Source organism: Watersipora subatra, chromosome 1 (genome assembly GCF_963576615.1).
Source record: "Watersipora subatra chromosome 1, tzWatSuba1.1, whole genome shotgun sequence".
NCBI classification, from domain to species: domain Eukaryota; kingdom Metazoa; phylum Bryozoa; class Gymnolaemata; order Cheilostomatida; family Watersiporidae; genus Watersipora; species Watersipora subatra.
Window position 1 is genome coordinate 30,468,596 of NC_088708.1, and position 22,197 is coordinate 30,490,792.

The 22,197-nt window shown below is 35.5% G+C and overlaps 1 protein-coding gene across 2 annotated transcripts; it reads left to right on the forward strand.

Moving 5' to 3' along the window:
- Nucleotides 1–4,062: 4,062 nt before the first annotated feature.
- Nucleotides 4,063–20,100, forward strand: LOC137396594 (pleckstrin homology domain-containing family F member 2-like). Of its 2 annotated transcripts, none has more exons than XM_068082911.1 (8): nucleotides 4,063–4,093; nucleotides 4,969–5,033; nucleotides 5,168–5,305; nucleotides 7,636–7,825; nucleotides 9,900–10,003; nucleotides 14,376–14,505; nucleotides 15,385–15,479; nucleotides 19,611–20,100. In XM_068082911.1, the coding sequence occupies exons 1-8, from the start codon at nucleotides 4,078–4,080 to the stop codon at nucleotides 19,635–19,637; spliced, it is 765 nt and encodes a 254-aa protein (XP_067939012.1). In that variant the 5' UTR covers nucleotides 4,063–4,077; the 3' UTR covers nucleotides 19,638–20,100. The 2 variants fall into 2 exon arrangements, with proteins under 2 accessions (XP_067939012.1, XP_067939019.1); XM_068082918.1 differs by lacking the exon at nucleotides 4,063–4,093 and adding an exon at nucleotides 4,118–4,263.
- Nucleotides 20,101–22,197: the final 2,097 nt, after the last annotated feature.

Here is a 22,197-nt window from a genome sequence, read left to right on the forward strand (position 1 = left end):
AGAATAATTAGGTCTTTTACTTACAATATATAGTAGCATGTAATTTTTTGATTTTGCAATATTATTAAGTAATAAATTAAATTATAATTGATTGCACATTGTGTAAATGAGTGCATGTTTTCTTTAGTAACATTGCTATAGTCAGTACTGTTTCATATTGTTAAGTATCTCTATAAATGTAGTATTGCTTTTTATATTGTCATACAGTTAGATGGAGAGTCTTGATACTGATTGAGCGAACATATCAAGATGCAGGCCCCGTATAGATCAGAAGGAACAGTGGCAATAAAAAGGTGATAATGACTAGGATACAGAAATAAAAAGGAACTTCTCACTTGTTCTGACCCTAATGATGTAGTTTTTGTGTCAATCCTTTGATGTTTAATCTTTTATAATTTCTTATATTTTAAGTAATACCTGTAGTGTAGTATTACAAATGATTAACAGGACTGGTTTGAATTGAGTTGGTTCAATAACAGATAACATGGCACTTTTGAGCTTCCAAGTTTTAACATAATTGTAATTTTGCAATGCATGCAATTAATTAACAAAAGTGGTTTGAAAGAAGCTTAACCAAACTGTGAAGGAATGCTCTGGTAGAATCAGCAATCACCTGCAAGGTAATGACATCAATGATACATGCCAAGTTTCCATTTAGCGATAGCGTGGCGTCACATCTTATATGGCGCTGCAATGACTTCGTGGAAACAGCCGTCTCGCCCTCGTTCTGCAGTAATTCAATGTCGCGGTTTGTAAGAAAAACACTAGAGCAATGCACCATCTTTGTCCCATTGAAACGTTTTTAGTGATCAATGGCAACACGCTTGTGCATAGGTTTTGCTTTCCTGTTGTTTCATATGCAGACATATGCCTTGACATGAGGAGTTGTACAACCATTGCATTTCCATAGGGCTTTACTATAATAGTGTCCTATGGAAACATGATCTGCTTGTCGGTCCAAGGAGGCGTGTCAGCCCTGGCCTACCCAGGTGTCGCTACACCATCACTGTGTAGAAACTTAGTAACAGATCAAATGCATTATAGTCTTGTGATGATCATATCAAAAGTGATGCGCTGTAAGGGAAAATTAGCATACCCAAATAGAGCTGCAAGCAGATATACATGTACTTGCAACATTTCCTAGATGTTTGATGAGCAAGAGTTAAAATAGAAAATTCATGCTGACCAGCACTGGGCAGACCAAAATATAGTGCTAGGAGATATAAACAACAAATCCAAAGAAGTTTTAAGCCAATTTATCAAAATTACGAGTTCAAATAATGCATGAAGATACCATGCCATAAGTTTAGAAAATAAATATTAGCATATTTGACCTCCAAAAGACACCAATGCTTTGAAATTATTGGTTTGAAAGACTTTTTTTCAAGAGCGCCAATTCTAATATTATAAAGGTAAAATTAAAAAGAGTTCAAATCAGTTGATTAAAATGCATGATCAACTGTTCATACACACAACGCTACAACTTAAAAATTCTATAGCTTACGGTATGTTGCTGTACTTTAAAAAGTGAGCCCCAGCATCTTATATACAACATCTAGCTGAATGCCCAGCATTGCACAGGTAATAAAAAAGCTTTTGAGTAGAAAATTTACTTTCAATTGGCAAATTTTTTTGTTGAATGAAATTGAGGAACTTAAACTTATTTACTATAATAAGAGCCGTGTCTATTCCTGTCGAGATTGTGTCAATTGATTGCGATTGACTGCATCACGAGAATGTGCAAATAAAATTGTGGCATGATCTCTCATGCAATCATGAAGCTGAAGCGTGTTATTTTAACCAAACGGCAATAAAGATTGGCAGGTGCAAAAGGTATGATGTGCACAATTATTCCATAGTATTACCTAAGTATCGTACAAGTATTTTTCATTCTTATAATTTAATCTCTGTAACTGGAAACACGACTGACAAATAAACACCGAGACTTATATCGATTAATAAAGTTTTACTTAATAAATAAACTAACAAATTTGCCAATGACAGCTGCTAGAAGAGTAAGCAAATGAAATTTTATATAACTCCGAGAGAGATGAATAATCTCACCTATAAGCTGGTCAATTATTAAAGTTCATCAATTGAGCACCACACCAAAACAGCAGGCAGGGCTTACTAAGGTTATTTTATACGGTACTGAATCTAGGTTCTGTATATACGGGTCATCAGCCAACTTTAGGACCACTTTGGACTGTTCATACAATCCTCTTTTCTATAGAAAAAGCGTCTATACCCGTCTGTCGGAAGTAGCGGGTGGATGTTGTAAAAAAGGATTGCATCACAAAGGATTTGAACTCTCTACTTTCATCTTTGTAGATCAACGCTGTGACATCCGCATCAACCGACTATTTGGAATAACTGTGAAGCCATGTAGTTATTACATTGGCAATAGACATGAAGTGCTTTTCAACGAACTGTCTTAGCTCAACATTGTACAAGCCTTTAATTCTCATTTCAAAAACACCAAGTGGTCTATAGAACCAATCAAAAGCAATGCAAAGTGTATTATTATGCATGTGACAGAATAAAATAAAAGCTTTATTTTTTTATAATATAATAGTTACATAACACAAAATATAATACACTATAAAGTTTTAAATGGGAGAAGTAGTGGCTAGGTAAAATGCATTACCGTACAACACAGTAACTAACATTTTCAGCGTGATTCGCAAATGTTTAAATGTAGTTCCCGGTGACATCAACTTAATGAACTTCTTTCGAATTTAAATAGCAAGTAATGCTAGAGAAGATAAGGGTAATAACATAGAAGGCTGCAGCCACCCAGCAGTTGTACGCAGTCTGTTCATATTTGTCAGCGATATATTCCCACGGGTCTGTTGCATTCTTCCAATCATCCTCAATAATTCCGATATCTTCTATTAGATTAGGACTCTGCACGTAAAAGGCAGCTCCCATTATGGCCTGCAAAGCAAAGAAAACCCAAAACTGGCCATACTCTTTATGTCAACTAAACAACAAAGATATTTCTCAAATTTTATACTGGCAGAAGAACTGAGGTTTTTTCAAATCTTTATGAAGATTAAAAAGTAAAAATTCAAAGCAAGTAACACCAATAACATCACGCCGCCAGCATAACAAAGTAAAAACTCCTTTGTGAACGTGCATAATGGCCATTAAGTACAACTATCGCATTTACTAATCATCTATGAAGTTGAAGAATTAATGCATAAATCTCGTTTTAAAAAGCAAACATAAATTCCTAGTCGCATGCTTTTTTGTTGCGCTTGTGACAATAAAATGCATGCAATTAGAAAAGCAACTGCTTAGTGACTAACCATGCGCCATGTACACTCAATTATTTATCAATGTCTAAACACTTCAGCCATTTTGAATTTAAATTTTTAAAAAACTGTAAAACGCTTTTATTTGAGTGTATCATAATTGGCCTAATACGTACGGTAATGGTTGCATGTTTAACATGCATTATCGCCTCATTTGCCTTTAACAAACTGCTTAGTGAACTTTAACTATTGGGTATTTAACGTAAACATGGCCCTTATTCACGTTCAACAAAACTGGCTGTTTTCTAACCATAATTAATATATTTAAGATTTTTATCAGCCAATTTGCAAACATTTACAATCTTTCGGACCACCAAAACTAATAAAATAAACTATGTTTGAGACTAACAGTGAAATAGGTTGACAGCGTTGTGATTAATTTTGGTAGAAGTTGGTACAAATATTGGCATGAACTTACCAGTTGAATAATTCCCCAAACGGATATTACTATGCAACATGCAGAAAGTTTAGGTCCACAGCACCCAAAAACTCCCATATTGCTTTTTTTCCTTTGTTAGAAAAGTAATTAACCCCGACAATATGGCCAACACAGTCAAAAAGTATAAGATAAAAGGCAACAGAAAGCACTATCGCTAGAAAAGGTTGCCAGAATCATGTGACCGGATAAGGCCTTGAAAACATCCGCTTGATTGCTTAGCATGGGATCCTCAAATGTGAAAGATCGTTTCTTTCTCAAGCGGAAATAAACAACATTGCCGATGTTAAGTGTTTTACTATTGCGAGACACCCTCCACCCGTCATGGCTGACCGCTTAGGTAAATTTGTTGTCTTTAAAAACGACTGATCGTTGGTTGTTGTAACTGCGTGATTTGGTAGCAGTAACTAGTTAGTGTTAGTTGAACATTGTGCTAATATTATTGGATTTGTTGTGTAAGATTAATCGTGTGTGATGAAGCCACCTAATCGTGTAACATCAGACCAAAAAGTAAGAATATTTTTCAACAAGACAAAAGAAAGCTTCATGCTATCAGCTGTTGCAGAATCATAATTAAGTGTGGCTACTATACACCACCAATAGCAAAACTAAAATCCACTAGTCACAAACACGAATTCACACGTTTTCTTTGTTACGTGGAATCTTTAAAAAATCCAGTAAAAAATATACTGGATGTGTGCGTTTTCAAATATTTTTGGAACACTACTTTGTATGTGTTAACATTGTTTCTTTTGCTTTGAAATGGTGCTTTAACCTTAAGCCATATTCTGAATGGCAATATTTTAAAACATTGGCCGTGAAGTTGCTCGTAGTAATACTTCTAATATTTCAAGCAGCCTTTGCATTATTAATCAGCAGAAAGAACATTAAATTTATCTTGTAATCTAAATGAATTTAATTTAAGAATATCTGTTTTTTAACTATTGGAATATGCGTTAAAATATTCCATGAATATTACTATTGATGTTGTTAATTATTATTATGTTAATGTTGGTTTGTTCGATATTGTATTATTTATCTGATCTAATTTTAAAAATTAACGCATAGAAGGCATTTACCTAAAACAAAGATTTTGTGATAAATATGATTCTGATTTGTGTCTACAGATCAGAATTATGTTTGTTGCTCTATCTTTCATTCCATTTATGTCATTAGTAAGCAATAAAGTGTACAACAATCGCTGAATCCTTTTAGTGAACAGTGACGCAAATAGGAAGAGGATACAGGACATAGAACAATGTTTTGGGAATTCCGGACAAGTGGGTAACTATTCCATTATTAGTTTAATGATATCAGTCATATGACGTGTTTTTTTAACTTTTTTCACTTCTGTCGGTCTGGATGCCTGTTTTTCATCTCTGTCATATCTATTTTAACTGATTGCCTTTTGCAGCCACTGGTTCTCCCCGGACGAGTGTTAGTCGGTGAAGGTGTGCTCACAAAGCTCTGTCGAAAAAAGCCGAAACCCCGGCAATTCTTTTTACTGAACGATATGTTAGTCTACGGAAACATAGTTATAAACAAAACAAAGGTGAGTCTCAGTGCGTTGTTGGTAATTGCTTTTTGTTATTATTTATGCGCTTATTAAGAATTATTTTAAGCACTGCACAGTAGCCTATTAACTTAAACACTTCAGGTTGCATTTATTTCATGTAATGTTTGCCTTATTTGCACTGATTTCGGTTTTCGGTAGATATAAGAAACATTAAATGGAAATATTACAGCAATTTACTTTTTATTTTAAACTGTTGATATTGTTATTTGGGACCTATTTGAGCAATAGACAATATTTCATCAATCGACATGCACTCGCAATGAATAATTCTGTATGTCTTTTTCATACAAGTAGGAATTACTGTGCTTCAGCGTTATTCAGGATCTAACGTAGCACGAGGGCTGGAAAAATACTAACCAAGTGGAAAAAATATTATTGAAGTAGTTTGAAAAAAAACAAACAAATAACATTTTAAATATCGTGCAAAAATGGGTTAATCTGTCAGGCATAATTCAGCAATACAATTGTTTGACACTGTGGGACATAATTGCTCTATTTTGTCTGCAAATAGCAAAGGTGAGGTTACTCCACATAGTGTGCCAAAGTAATACTGAGATCCTTTCTAGTACAAACTATATTCTTCTGATTTGTTTTTTATAAAATTAGAAATTAGCATTCTTACTAAGTTTTTCCAGAAGCTAGCCACTGTACATGAAAACCGCTGTTATTGTCTATTGCAGTAATATTTGCAATATGATTTTTTATATCACTTAAGTTAGAGGTAACCATGTTTATGAATGAACTAGAAGTGGTCATTAGGCATACTTACAACTGCTTGGTAACATATGCTGGCAACTTCTGGCTACTAACTTTGATGAGTTGTTAGAAGTTGTTTACAAATCTCAAAGCAATCGCACTTTAACTAATTAAAACTTGTTGTTAGGATTTAGTTTATGCATTTTTATAATTTTACCGAGTTGGGTTATGAATTCTTTTATATCGCTATCTTATTTTGATGGCTCAAAATAATATAAATATATTAATACATGGATAAATTTTGAATGTATGCAGTCTTTGGGGCATTGTTGTGTCTAACCAGCGAATGGTGTAAAAATATTCAGCATAGGTAGCTTTAATGAAAGCGATGTTACCCTCAAACATTTTAATCATTTATATGATGTCACAACAACCTCGTATCTTACCGTCCCATGCTGACAAATATCATAAACTGTATGTTTTTACCACTTCGGTATAAATGTTTCAGGAGTGCTGATACTAGCAAATTACTTTTGTTGATATCTTGGCTACAGAGCCCAAATGGGTGAAGAATTGTCTGTTTTACTCAAGATGTAAATGATACGTGGTGCAATTTCCAATCAGAATAATTAAAATTCTCACGACCAATCATCAGCTAGGAACGCGGTATATTATTTATCTATTTATTTCTATTTACTAGCATTATAAATTTAAATTAGATCTTTTTTGTAAATACTGAATAGATTTATTTTTCCTGTATTAGAAGCAACTACCATGCAACACAAGGTATCTGGATGTGCGCAGTGAGCTTATGGCAAGGATCGATATCTGAGCCATATTTTACTTGGAAATCTTAGGTTATGCTTACAAGGTTTGCATGACACAATTGGCTGGAGTACATGTGCCTTTAACGCTAATAAACAACTTGGCAAGCATGCATATGAGAGACTACTACTCCTCTCAAGCACTGTGGCAGCATGCATATGAGAGACTACTACTCCTCTCAAGCACTGTGGCAGCATGCATATGAGAGACTACTACTCCTCTCAAGCACTGTGGCAGCATGCATATGAGAGACTACTACTCCTCTCAAGCACTGTGGCAGCATGCATATGAGAGACTACTACTCCTCTCAAGCACTGTGGCAGCATGCATATGAGAGACTACTACTCCTCTCAAGCACTGTGGCAGCATGCATATGAGAGACTACTACTCCTCTCAAGCACTGTGGCAGCATGCATATGAGAGACTACTACTCCTCTCAAGCACTGTGGCAGCATGCATATGAGAGACTACTACTCCTCTCAAGCACTGTGGCAGCATTAAATGGTGTTTATTTAAACACTGCTGATTCTCTTCAAAGCCCTACTCTGGTTGGATAACAAACTGTATTGAACTCGGGTATCAGCTGGCCTTGCAAACAGTTGCTGCTTCAATAAGGTTTTACAAAAGATTTGTAGCAGATTGGCTAATGTTTTTTCACATTCTTTTTACAAATGAAGACATCAATGTTTTCGAGAATAGTTAGCGTCTAGGCCTATTTTCATTTCTTTATTAGAATGTGTTACAATTCTGTATTAATGTTGGCACCTTATCTAATCTGGTTGTAGTACAACAAACAGAAACTGCTACCTCTAGAAAACGTTAGAATACAGTCACACCCTGACGTGGGAGACCTAAAGAATGGCTGGCAAATAATCAGTCCTAGCAAATCATTTGTTGTTTTCGCTGCAACCTCCACAGAAAAAACTGAATGGATGGCGCATATCAACAAGTGTGTGCAAGACCTGCTCAACGCAAGTATGTGACATCATAAATCCATTTAGGAAGAGTGTCTTCTAGGTATTTCTTTTAGGGTTCGACAAAATCATGATTAGTTGTAAATTTAAAAAATCGGATTTTTTGATTTAAATCAGTTTTTTTAAACATAGAATACCAGTTTTTTCCATAATCGCTAGCATAATATTATTTTATTTTGTTGAAGTGTGCCACATGAAAACATTAGCAACCTAGCAAAACAATTTTTCATGTCTTTAATATATCAAGTCAGTTTTTATTTTTATTTTGACTAAGTTGTGCAGTTCATATACACAGTAGACCTTATATAAGTCCCTTTTTGCGTGTCAGCCTTTGTGATGGGAAAGTTCTGAAGAAAATATATCAAACATGATATTTTAGGATGATTTAAACCACAGCCTTTGACATGGAAAAAATCAAAAAAATCATTAAACATGATTTTTTAGGATGATTTAAATTATGATTTAAATCATTTGATTTTTATCGGCCCTGATTTCTTTTGTGGAGGGTGTGATACGTTGATACGGTGATACGGTGGTACGGTGATACGGTGATACGGTGATACGTTGCGGTTTTGGTCTGAGGTATTTGTAGATTCGGGAGGTTCTTTATTGCGGAACTGGGTTGGTTGCTGAAACATGAACAGAGTCATGTAACTTAGGTTTTTTCTATCAACTCTCACTGAGATAAAAATGGCGCGAGTGGAAAATATTAAAACAATAGATTTATTGTTAGTATTCTCTTGCAGAACAGACTGAAATTTCGGACATGTTCTTGCAACTAAAGAAGCTATGTCATTGGTTTTGGCTTCACTATACGACAATCAGTATTTGAACATAGAAAAGCTTTATATGGGCCTTTGCATAACCACAAGACTATATGGTCAATTGAACATCACCTCATAGAAGCTAGTGAATCCTATATTCAACTTTTTTTGTAATTGTTAGCTTCAACCTTTTGGCTCAGCCAAATATAAGCAATTCATGGACATTTGAACCTATCCATAGTAGGCCTTGAATAGTATTTATAAATTTGTTTGTCAAATTTGAAAAACTTTCTAATGCTTTGAAATAAAATCTCTGGTGTATAGCATATTTACTAGCATAGCATATTACCATTAATATCTTTAGTGTATTTAGTGGTTATCATCTGTTTATGTTTATGATTCTTACATCTTCTATTAACGTCGTTATCAATTTTAGGACCCACGGCTAACAAACTAAAGTTATATATGTAGTGATATAAGTCATATACGTATAATGAATCAAAGTTTATAGTGAATATTATATTAAATGCTCAAAAGCACAATAAATTTTCACTTTTACTTACCTTTCACTAATTTTCATTTCAATCACGCAATGTCAAGCATTTAGGGAGCACGAAGAATGCTACAATGAAAGTGGGTAAGCGCCATATCTCTTTCAGGCATTGTGGTGGGATTTTTGCATGTAGCATATCAGCATATTCATTATTCCGACTTATTCAGCACATCGACTGCCAAATTTGAATTTCTAGAAAACTTTTTGGTGATATCATAGAGCAAAACAAATGTCGTAATGAGGGGACAAAAAACAACATATTCTACATCGTAAGGCGAAAAACCGTAAAACAGAGACATCGTAACTCGGAGGTGCGCTGTACTTTCATTGGGTGGTCCGTAATAATTTTTATGGAAAAATGATTTACATTTGGTAAAACAAAGACATAAAAAGAAGGTATTGCATTATCATGTCAAAAACGCTAAAACAAAAGTTTATAAAATATTTTTAGCTAGCTGAGTCGATGATTGGCCACATAGCAATGATGAGAATAATTCACATCGATTATTGACCTGTAGCATGAGTTCCAATCGTCTGAAAAATACTGCAAGATGGCACGACTTTAGATTAAACTGCGGTGGTTCCTTTTATAATCGTCTTTGCAATTTGCGTAGACTTTGCAATGGTTGTATTTCCTTTGTCGACTAATTCCTATAGTGTTTATCTATACAAAGCTTTAATAGAAAGAGGGTAATATCAAACTCTACTTGTAACACTCCACACAGTTAGTCGAGTATAATAGCATTTCTATCGGGCAGGTGGGAAAACCCCTAGTCTGGAAACGTCTCCCGTGTGGATTCCTGATTCCCAAGCAAGAGGTTGCATGCTTTGCTCTACTCCATTCACCATGCTCAATCGAAGGGTACGTCTGCTATATCTCATGCCTATGAAACATAGAACAATAGTCGTTATTGTCGCAAAACTGTCAAGTTAGTGAAAATCATTGCCTTGAGCTGCCTTAACCTGGCATAATAGTTTTCAAGCTTGTATATTTGTTGTGGTTATTTAGTTCTCATTAAAAGTGACCGTTGTGTACCAAGCGTTCATTCTTGTTGAAAAAAATTTATTCAAGTATAGTTCCAGCCGGTTAGACGAAATAGTTCAGCTTCCTTTGTATGGCAAATAATTGTGACCTATTGATTCTAATGCTTTGTAACCTTTGCTCTATGCTGTCGGCAAGTCTCTCTCCATGCATGAAGTGTATAATTCAGGTTAAGGGCCTTAAATTCCAGAGAAACATGTAGTTTCGGTGAAGTGTTTGCTGCTATGGAGGAGTAGGCTAAACTGTAGTTAATGCCAGTTATAAAGGATGTGATACTAGAATGTTAGCAGTCGTATGCGGTAACAGCGTTTTAGTTTTAGATTTATTTAAAAACCACATTTAGTTTTGCTTGCCTCTTTTTACCCTTATTACAATGTGCTTTTGAAATGCTGGTGACCACTCATTTTAATTGCCAAGTATGCATACTTCATACACGCAACGCTTCGTATATGCGCGCATTACAAAAATATAGAAGTTGAGCTTTTTTATATTTTAATTCACCTGAAAATGGAATATTTGGCATTCGTTGGTTTCGCAACATTTACATAGATTTGATGAAAACAAAACAAAATTCTGACTAATGCTTAACTTTGCTGACTTTGAACTCTAGCAATGGTGATAGCGTGTTGATTGATAGCAACACCCAGGCTTAGAGACTTAGCAATGCGTATCGGAAGACTTGAGATAAATCAAATGTATCCACAATTATTTTTGTCGGAAAATTGGTTTTCTCACAAATAAAACACATCAGTCTATCTGAAATATATAACTGGTTGAATTTGTGCCAATCCAATACCCTTCCTATATAATCAACAATCCGTTTTACTTTCGGTATTGCTATCGAAACACCAAATAAATGACTACTTATTTTCTCCGATACACTGTGTTCTGCATGTTTTGTAGGCTCACCAATTGTTATGCTAATTAGGCAGTCTTTTTGTGTTTGTCTTCGCTACACGAGTTTTAGAGAAAACACATTCACTTAGATGAACAGATTTCATAGAATAAATGGCGTAAAAAGAAAAGTAGTTGGCTCCATTCCGCAAGTAATTATTTACAACAGTGAGGGAGGTAGCGACTACACTTTGCAGGGTGTTATATTGAACAGAGGGGAGTGGGTGGCTGTGTTCAGATAGAACTCTGTAACAGGGAGGGGAGGGTTGTTTACTGCATTTTCAGAGCATGAGCTCTGGTTAGTAATAGATGTGAATGAGGAAGTTGTTGACTTCACTTCTTGATAGATTGATCGATGACTAAGCCTGTTTTGATCATACCGCGTCTGAGTCACTTATTGTTAAAGCCTGTTGTCTGTTTAACATCATAGCCTGTTGTTTCAATCAATGTTGAAAGAAAGCAATGAGGTTAGGAACCAAATATTTTGTCTCACTTACTTTTAGTTTTCTAATATGATATTGATGTCAGGTTATGTCTGTAGCTATGTAGATGGGTCAGAGTAGACCCTCAACTCGCATAGCAAATAATTAAGCTAACTAATAGCCGGAGTTCTAATCATTTGACACCATCTGTGTTTACAACAAATGGAATAAATGTAGTCATTAATATATTTAGCAGCATAATGTAATCAGGCAGCATCGCTGTCTACAAGATATCAGTTTACTGGTATAGATAAGCCCTTTGGTAGAGCAAAGCAACATTGCTGTTCTTATTGTTATGTTCAGCCCCTGTTGAAGTACTATTGTGTTGGAAGGCTTAAAAGGAAAACATTTTATCTCGACTCTACAGATGACTGACTTGTGGCAGATTTTGTTGCTATTATATATTTCTGCCTTGACAGCTTTGCTGATGTCACAAACTATATCTCAGGTACAAGTGTACATAGAAGCTGTCGGTAGTATTGGGTTTGATTAACACTTTCCGTCATTACTCTGGAGGCAGGAGGTTGAGTAGTCATACACAAAGGCATCATTAAACGTGATTGGAAAACTTTGCCAAGGTTCTAGTACTTTCCTTGACTCTGCGATTGTCTGATTAGATTAATTTGTGTAGCAACTTGGAATTAGACGAAGAAATGGGCTTAGAAATTTATTGTAATTTTACAAAAAGTAAAATGGCAGAAAAGTTGTAAAGATTATTCTATTAAGCATCAAGTTTTCTATTAAGTTATGTATGGTGGAGTGTATTTTGCTATAGTTATAATTCCGACAAATGATAAAGATTTGAAACCTCTTGTGAAGTATTTTATTCTACTCAGTATAGGAGCAGATGTGTGCCGATTGGTCGCCTCTTTCTTACCCACTTATTTTACCATTCTCTCAATTATGCGCATCACCACAAGTAGTTAGTCTTTCTTTTTGTACAGTTACTTGCTGTTCAGCCAAGTTTTATTTACAATGTACATGCAAGTCTTCTAGACTAGATCTAATCATCTAAGGCATCATTTTGTATTGTTAAGTCTACAGAAATAAAATAACAAACCAGTGTTGCCATCATTACTCACATCTAGTACATCATTTGCACTTGTACTTATGCCTGGCAATTGTAGTACTATTTACTGGACCAAACCTTTACATACAAAGTTACTTATGCCTGGCAAGTGTAGTACTATTTACTGGACCAAACCTTTACATACAAAGGTACTTATGCCTGGCAAGTATAGTACTATTTACTGGACCAAACCTTTACATACAAAGTTACTTATGCCTGGCAAGTGTAGTACTATTTACTGGACCAAACCTTTACATACAAAGGTACTTATGCCTGGCAAGTGTAGTACTATTTACTGAACCAAACCTTTACATACAAAGGTACTTATGCCTGGCAATTGTAGTACTATTTACTGAACCAAACCTTTACATACAAAGGTACTTATGCCTGGCAAGTGTAGTACTATTTACTGGACCAAACCTTTACATACGAAGGTACTTATGCCTGGCAAGTGTAGTACTATTTACTGGACCAAACCTTTACATACAAAGGTACTTATGCCTGGCAAGTGTAGTACTATTTACTGAACCAAACCTTTACATACAAAGTTAATTCGTACTCAAATGGGCTTCAAATGTCTAAACTGTCAAATGCGGGAACAAAATTTAAGGCTATTTAATTCGTTCCATAGCGCAAATACTTAATGCTAAGCTCTAAGCGATTACTTACTAAATTACATTACTAAAGAGACACAAAAACTGAATTGTTGATACAAGGTGATGCATATATTCGAGAACAGAGATACATGACATAAGTTAGACTAGATGAAGTCTTAACTAGCCTAGCTTACCTCTTTTTATTAATCTTGTATTTTGTATGTACATGTATATGTATATTGTAGAAATATACATATACATATATTTCACCAGCCTCTTTTATTTAATTAACCAAACTGTGGTGTTTCAAGAAGCTGTGAAAGTCACATGCTGAAAGTTACTTTAGGAACAGAATCAAATATTTGCTATAGTTTTATTTTGGTTGGGCTGGTCGGAGGTAAAACCTTGATTGTACTAAAAAATCCAGACAGGCACACGCAGTAGGTGCTAAGGCGTTAGTCATGGACAGCAGATAAGGTTCATTGGTTGTATAGAGAACCATTTGAACCAGAGTGAGCACATGTTTGGTTGTTTGTTCCGAGTTTTATCACTCATAAGGTTGACCATTTTGGTAACATTTAGCAATTAGCGCTATTTAAAATACATTTTATTTGGAAAATAGCAGGAAAATATATATTACACAAATTAACATTTATAAAAAAAAATTACCAGTCGTAAGATTGGTAAACTGTAAGTTTTCCTTTTTTGTAACTTGCTGTTTGTGATAATAAATGAAGATCTCGCTAATGATTGAGCTGTTAAAATGGTTCATGCTGCTCAGTTAGCTTTACCTCTGAGAATAATTCGCTTGCATAAAACATGAAATTTTGATGTTATGGTAGTTGTCTTCACAACACAACTGATAGCTTTTTGTGGGAAAGCTGAACAAATGCTAACTATGGCTCCTGAGCTACTGCTTAGGAGCCATAGTTGGAAATATGTGATTCAAATTTAAAGAGTTGTCTTCTCTGTTGTTTATGAGTTATCAGCCTCTATTTATTGTAAGAATTTGCCAGGCTAGTGTTTAGTGTAGGATATTTGTTTTATAAATTGTAAGCAGAAATGAGAAATTATTTCTGTTTTCACCTTGTTTTCATGAGCATGCATCGGTATGATCTAAATTTAAGTTAGTTTTTGTGACTGCCTTTTAGCACCACTGCAGGAAATGTGGAAAATTGGTATGCGATGACTGCTCCAAACACCGGTGGAACTTCCCTCAGCAATCGAGCAAACCTCAGCGGGTCTGCAACACCTGCTATAAAGACCTCAACTCTACTTCCAGTATGTATTCTCCACTTCCTGTTGACGATAGTGTCGGGGTTGGCAGGAGTGAGTCAAGAGTTGGTCTCATTCTTGTTCTGCTTCTAATAGGCGCAACCCTTATTCAACATATTTTTATTTGATAATTATCTGAAAACTTTTTTGACAAAGTTTTGGGCTGTTAGATTAATGGTTTACATATAGACATGATTTCTACCATGGCATCTAACCAAGACAATCGGTTTTGATAGTCGCAAATTATTTGGTGATAAATTTTCACTGGTTATATTGATTTTGTTTTGCAAACAGTATAGAAACAATAATTTTTATTTTACAAAACTTTTTAAAAAAGTATACCGTTTCATAGTATTTATTGCCTGGTAAATGGCAGGATGTACTAGACAATTTACCAAGCTGTAATTTTGTGTAATCGGAGGTTCGTTGAATGAACATTTATGCAGTAATGGTGATGTCTTTCATTTTGGTGTTCGGTCAAAGCACTGCGTAGCAGTACCGAGCTGAAAACTCAGTTGATGATATCATAATTATGTGATGTGCATTTAGCTACAGAATATTCGATTACTAAAGGATAAAAAATACAGTCTCGTATGAATTCAATATGAGAACTACTGCTATTTATGTATATCCCACTCGAGACATTCATCAACTTCTGAAATTCCCTAAGTCTGTGTTGTAGGAAAATTGTGAGCACTTCATGAACCAAAAAAATTAATGTTCTAAAATCTGTCCTAAAACTCAACGACTTGTCTTTGTTTGTTCCTAGCAGCAAGTGTTTGCCTCTGCAACATCATTGCAATATTCTGTTGCACTGTAAACAGTAGCTATTTACTTAAGGCATAACTCTATAGATATATTGATAGACTGTTTGTTGCTTCAAAGATTTGAATATGCCAAGTGAACCACCGATGTCTGACAGCGACAGCGAGGACTCAGATGATGAAGACGAGACTGAGAATGGAGATAGGAAGGATGAGGTAGGATAAATTAGCCTCTTTCCTAGCACTGTAATGTAAAGCGATTTGCTGTGATAATCCTCACCGCTACAAGTTATGCTTTAAAACTGTGGCAGAGTCTAGATTGGCATTAGAATTGGTCAGTCGGAGAAAAAAAGCACTGCGTGGCAAGCTTTGAATATGGTTCAAGATTTTTAAGGTATGGCCACACCTACCAATTTTTTTGTTGACTCTGACCGAAATCACGAAATGAACGAAAAACAGAATTATTCGGCCGAATTTCACAGAATTGTCAGAGTTGTGCATGCACACCAAAATCTTCGACAAAACGCTTTCATTTGGTTAAACAAATTATTAGTGAGCACGATTCTAGCAGCTTCTGAATTTTATGTAGTCCAAGGTAGTGCTGGGCACGGGTAGTAATACTCGTTGAACTCGCGGGTTTATCTTCTCTCGAGTATCGGGTAATAGAGATTTCGGGTATTCCGGTCCTTCGGGTTTGGGTTTTGACTTTCAAGTTCGGGTTTTGGTACACGGATCCGTCGGGTAGTGTTAACAAAAACTCGGTCTATTGCACCCTGCGCTCTTAGTCTGGGACCACAGGGCATTTCTGTGTCATTTTTGCTGAGGCATGACAATGGGGTATAACGAGTCTTTAATTTAATAGATAGAATAAAATATATCATACCTTATTTACTATGCCTACTAGAAATATTGTAGTCAAGCAGTGATTACTTGTCATTAAAAGGTGAGAAGAAATACTTACATCAAATTTTATTTGCGCAATTAGCCAAATCGGCTTCGTAAACAAATCTATGCCATTTTTAATACGGCGCGTGTTCGCTATCACCGATAACACATAGGTCCTTAGTCTGTTTCCGCTATCGCCTTGTTAGAAACAGCTATCAGCGTTGATAGTAGCAGTGAAAATTTAATAACTCTGTTTAAATTGATTACCACAGCTAGCTATTATGGATTACATAATTCATTATAACCAAGTTTTACTAAGCCAACAAGCCTTACTAACGGAAAAAGCCGATAATGTAAAGTTTTTTATGATATTTGGAGCACCATCTACAAAAAGTCAGAGAGGTACATAGAACATGCTTAAGTATTAAGCTACCATAGACCCTATCTTCTGCCACCTGTTGACACGAAAATGCTCTGTAGCCCCAGACTATCTTGACTGTTTAACAGCTTAACCTGTTAACCTGTTAACGCTGCGAGTACGAATGTCAGTCAATAAAAACTGAAAAATGATAAATAAATTGAAAAGAAATATAATTGCTTTGTAAATTTGAAGATATATCTGTTTAGAAAATTTAAACATAAAATCCATATCAACAAACCCGATACCCGAAAAACCCGTAGGCAAAGAAATACCAGAGCCTAGCACTACTAGCTACCCGATACTCGAAAAACCCGAACAGAAGGGGGCGGGTCTAAACCCGTTGACCAAGAAGTACTCGTGCCCAGCACTAGTCCAAGGCATATAACGCGACACACAAGAAAAATACTAACGCGATTTGCCATAGCAAGTACGATTCAATTGACTTGATTGCGCTAAAGATGGCAACTCTTTCTTCAACGGAACTTTTGTTGTTAAAAAAGAAATATTTATTATTAAAAAAACGATTTGTAGCCATTGTGTCCGAACGATAAAGAACCGAGAATAGCATAATTTAGGCAGTTGCATCGTGTGTACTATGTTGAATTGCGCTAGTACTATTATTGTGTGTCGTAATCCGTGCCTTAGACTATATAAATTGCAACAGCTGCTAGAATCGTACTCGCTAATAATTTGTTTAGCCAATTAAAAGTACAAGTTCAAAGTGCAAAATTTGAAGTACAATTCAAATTTTGGTGTGCATGCACAGCTTTGACAATTCTGTGAAATTCAGCCGAATAGTTCTGTTTTTCGTTCATTTAATGATTTCGGTTAGAATCAACGAAAAATTGATACGTGTGACCATACCTTTACAGTGTGAACAAGGTCTTATGTGTAGCACTTAACTAGCTCATCAGAGTTCATTAAAACAGTCATTGGACAGACTGGGCATCATCTAGCCTGCCTTGACAAACTGTTGTTTTTGCGGAGTTGTCCCCCGTCGAGCGGGCCAGCAACAACAGCTTGTCACAAAACGTACTGCAGCTGATGCATCAGCTGCACTTATAGGGAGTTGTTCTCTTCCGTCTATGCGGCTTGGTTGCGATGTTATGTTGGTCACTCCATTGGTAATCATAAGGGATTTCGCACAAAAATTTATGTAGAAAAATTAAGATAAGAACGTTTAACTAGCGACTCGTCTTTGCAGTAAACTTTAGTAAAATTTGAGAACTTAGGCAAAAACAGCGACTAAACATGTCGTTATTTGTGTGCTCAGTCAGTTTTATATTTATTTTTTTATCAGTCAGTTTTATTTGTTCTTATTGATTTTATTTTCAATTTATTTTATTCTTAAAGCACATAAATTACATAATGTTTTTATTGTATATTTCAATACATAAGAGTCTTGGCTTTCGAATGAGCTATTGTTTGCCATGGTGAGACAGACATTGGTTGGTGTTTATAGGATTTCCCCAGAGCTCTACCCCGAAAAAGTTTACTGGCATAGTCTCAAAAATTGTGACGTCACAATTCTCTTATTCGTTGTTGTGTGCTCTTACCGCTTATTTATCAACTACGATAATGACAATAATGACACTAGTGGCAGGCGAAGGTAGGACAACTCCAGAGAACGAATGAAGATGACAAAGGAATCGGTGTCATTAGTTCTCCATGTACATATTATTTCTATGATAAGTACCTCAGACTCCAAAAACCGTACTATATTTTCCCGATGATATTATGCACTAGCTCTTTATTTTTAATGTGATGTTGAGGGTGACGACTGAGACTAATTAATTTCAAGCATTGCGCGATCTCTCGAAAGTGCGATTGACATCTAGTCCTAGGGCCACGCAACCGCAGGTCATAATTTAATCGATGTGATTTCATTACCTTTATCAACGACAGTACATTTATTGAAGCATAATTAATTAACCCAGAACATGTGTTTGTATTGGTTGGGTGTTAGCATGATCGCGGGCATTGTTGATTATCTAGAATCTTAGTTTATTATTAGCGCTCTCTGAGTTTAACAGCACCGATTGTCACAGAAAAACGCAGCCTCAATGGCAGCGAAAGGGATCCACGACCTAAGGCTAAATGAGAATTATGATGTCATTTTGAGTACCTGAACCAAGTGTGTTTTTTTTTGCAGGACGTACTTTTGACACCCTGTTTTTCATAGTTCTATTATTCTTTGTGTATTGATTATAGGCTCATTCGAAAGCCAAGACTCTGATGTATTGAAATATATAATTAAAAAATTATGTAATTTATGTGCTTTAAGTTCTACTAAAGTTGACCACAGAGACTGGTCTTTGGTTAAACGTTGTAATCTTATTTTTTTCTACATAATTTTTTGCGCGAAATCAGTTATGATTACCAATGGATCAACCGACCCAAACCTCCCCCCCTCCTCCCCTACCTGCTTCAAGTACGTGAAAGGTGAAAATCTGCAAAATATAAACTAAAAAACTCAGACCATTTAAGGCCATAATAAGGCCATTTTTCATTAATCGCTAGCTTTTTCCCTTTCAAGTCCATTAGACAATTTGAAAGTTGCAAGCATGATGAAGAGTGTCACATGCATTTTGCACTTTTATACTTCACAAAATGTAACAAATAAACAACAAACCGCGATGACTGCCATCGCGGTTGTGTCCACAAAGGGATCGCACTAGGCAAGAGTATGAGAGAGATTTATGTATTTTAGTTTTGCTTTTTGGAGTTTCAATGTTTTTACCCTGCAAAGTACTGAAACTAGAAGCTGAACCATGGAGTAGCGAGGATCACTGTATCCTGTGTTTATAGGCGATGGAATTTAGTAAATAATAACACTAGGAGAGACTTGAGGCGGGCTGCTGTATCACCCCTACATCCCTCTGTAGACTTTACATATCATAGCGTAAAGGATACTTTCAGCATCTAATGCGCCCAATAAGCTCTGCAATAATTAATTCATCGTATTCTATTAATAGTGTTGAAATGAAGTGTGTTTGCTATTCGTTTATCTGCAGTTCAGACAGTCTGATCTCTGATTGTAGGCTCAGTTTTATGGTGGCCAGAACTGATTACAGAAAGGAGGAACATTATTTGCAATATACAATACAAACCATCATATAATGCTGCAACATTGCACAGTTTCACTTTCTCACAGTTTTCACACATATGAACAAGTGGACGGCCGTCTATTCTTTAGCATGTCATACTGCCAGGACTGGACTATGCATACAGTATCAATATCAGCTTTCTTTTGATTAGATATTCACGCATGCCCATTCAACTTACAAATGGCAATAGTATAAATTTGTGTGCACAGAATTACTTCAAGTTTTTCTGTATGTCCCATTTAATGCCATATATTAACATCATGTACATTGCCAAATCAAGATATACATATTTAGATGCCACCTTTGCCTTAATGTAATTTGGAATTACGCACCCTTGTCAACTTATTACATTCTCGGTAAATTTTGTAGTACTGATTACTATTATTATTAAACTATTTTTAGTAATTAATAAAACATTCTATGTTTATTTATCATCGCTAAGCAGACCTGCCAACCCTGGAGTGGGGAAAGGAGTGAGAGGCTATTTTGGAGGCAATGAAAAGGCGAGGATTTGCTTAATGGGGTAAATTTTCATCGCGTATAAAAATACTACAGTGAAAGATAATATAAGTACATGTAACTCCATACGGAAACTACATGTCGGGGAGGTGGAGGCTATTGATAGATGAGAATGCCACAAATATGTTTATACATAATTGTTTATTAGTAGTAAGTATATGATTACTACTTGAAGATTGGGGCAAAATAACAGGTTTGCTTGGGTAAAAGGGGCAATTGCATGACACGGGCGTGAGGCATGGGGCAATTGCGTGAGTCACACGCCCAATGCGTGAGAGTTGGCAGGTATGTTGCTAAGGCAATTGAGTTCACTCTGTGAAAACCGTGCTCACTTTGAGGAATTGGAATTAGACTAGAAATTCAAACTCAAGATTTGCAAATAGCTTGGCTCACAAATCTCACCCTCTGTAAGTGGCCAACTGTTTGCAAAATTTACCTTAACTCCAATTATTTTTATTAGTGTTAGCCTGTATGTTTTGCAGCGAAGTCAGGATCTTAAAACTATAGAGCCTTTTAGTGCCCATGTTCCATGTTCTCAACCCGAGTTGTTGAACTCGGGTTGAGAACATGGTTACATACATAGTTTTGCAGCACATACATACATAGTTTAATTTCTATTAGCTAACAGGTGCCTGTCGGTGTACCGTGGTTAATATAACCAGATCTACGGTTATGCTACCGTAATACCAGTATATCGCACCTTATATTTACACCTGGATTATACCCGGTGTAAATATAGGTTTACGCTTGCAACTCGGGTTGCAAACCCGGGACACACTAATCCGCCATATAAAACTGTATAACATCATATTTAGATTGCAGCTTTTGTGTGGTTTTTTCGGTCATTAATGGCATTTGAATGGCCTATCAGTGCATCGATTTTCCGAGTTTTTTAGCATGTGAACTATGCTTATGTGCATAAACTGTTTATATTAAAACTGCATAAATATATATCTTGGTCAAAAATAGTATTTATATATAATATTTGCATATGTATCTAATATATATAAAGTACTATCCTTTACCTAGATGTGCATATATATTTAGTAATAGAATAACATGTTGAGGACATTACTAAAAATAAAGTTTTCACAGTCTAAGGAGTAATATAAGCTGGTTGAAAAGACAGTCATATTGCTGTGTTTGTACTGTTTCAGTATGTGCAGTCAGTTTTATGACGGGTGTTGGCCAAACCTTATTGTGGCGAATGTAATAATTTTATTGCGCCAGCTTTATCTATTGTAAAAAAAAATTTACGGAATTAGCATAATGTAATTTAGTACTTTTGCTGTATTAAAATGAAATTAGAATCTAGTAAGTGCCTTAAGGCACAATTTAGTCCATGTTTTGCTAATAAGTTATACTTTTCAAGTTCCAAATAATTAGCAAGTCTTTAAAAAATTTAATCTTTCCTGCATAGTGGGCAGTTATGACAAAACAGAATACATATTTGCACATGATATTTAACTTTCAATATAACACAATTAAATTAAACACATGACTATGCCATTAAACACAGCCTACCCTATATATAATATGCCATGAGCTTACACTCATGCGCTTCAGAGTCGGTAGTAAAAGAGTTGTCTTCTCAGCAAGTAAGTAAGCCTGGCTGTAATTGGTCTACCTGTTGAATTCGTCTTGTACGGTATTGGGGAAAAATTACAAACCGTTTGCCGCTCTCGCCAATTTCTGCGTTCTGTCAAGATGGCACCTCGCAACATGATGCGTTCGATATCGTTACCAGAAGCAAAACGTTCTGTTTAAGATTTTGTATATCAAGTTTTTCTTAACCATAATTATATAGATTTAGTGTTTTTCATAACTATAAAATATTATGCCGACGACTACCACAATAAATTTATCAATGTATTGAAATGACTTGTCAACATTAGCGTCGAAAATACTTATTGTCAACTTATTCTATATATATATAAATCTCAACGTTTGTATTCTATTAACAACTAACGAAAATCTTATGTATAGTATATTACAGTTTTCA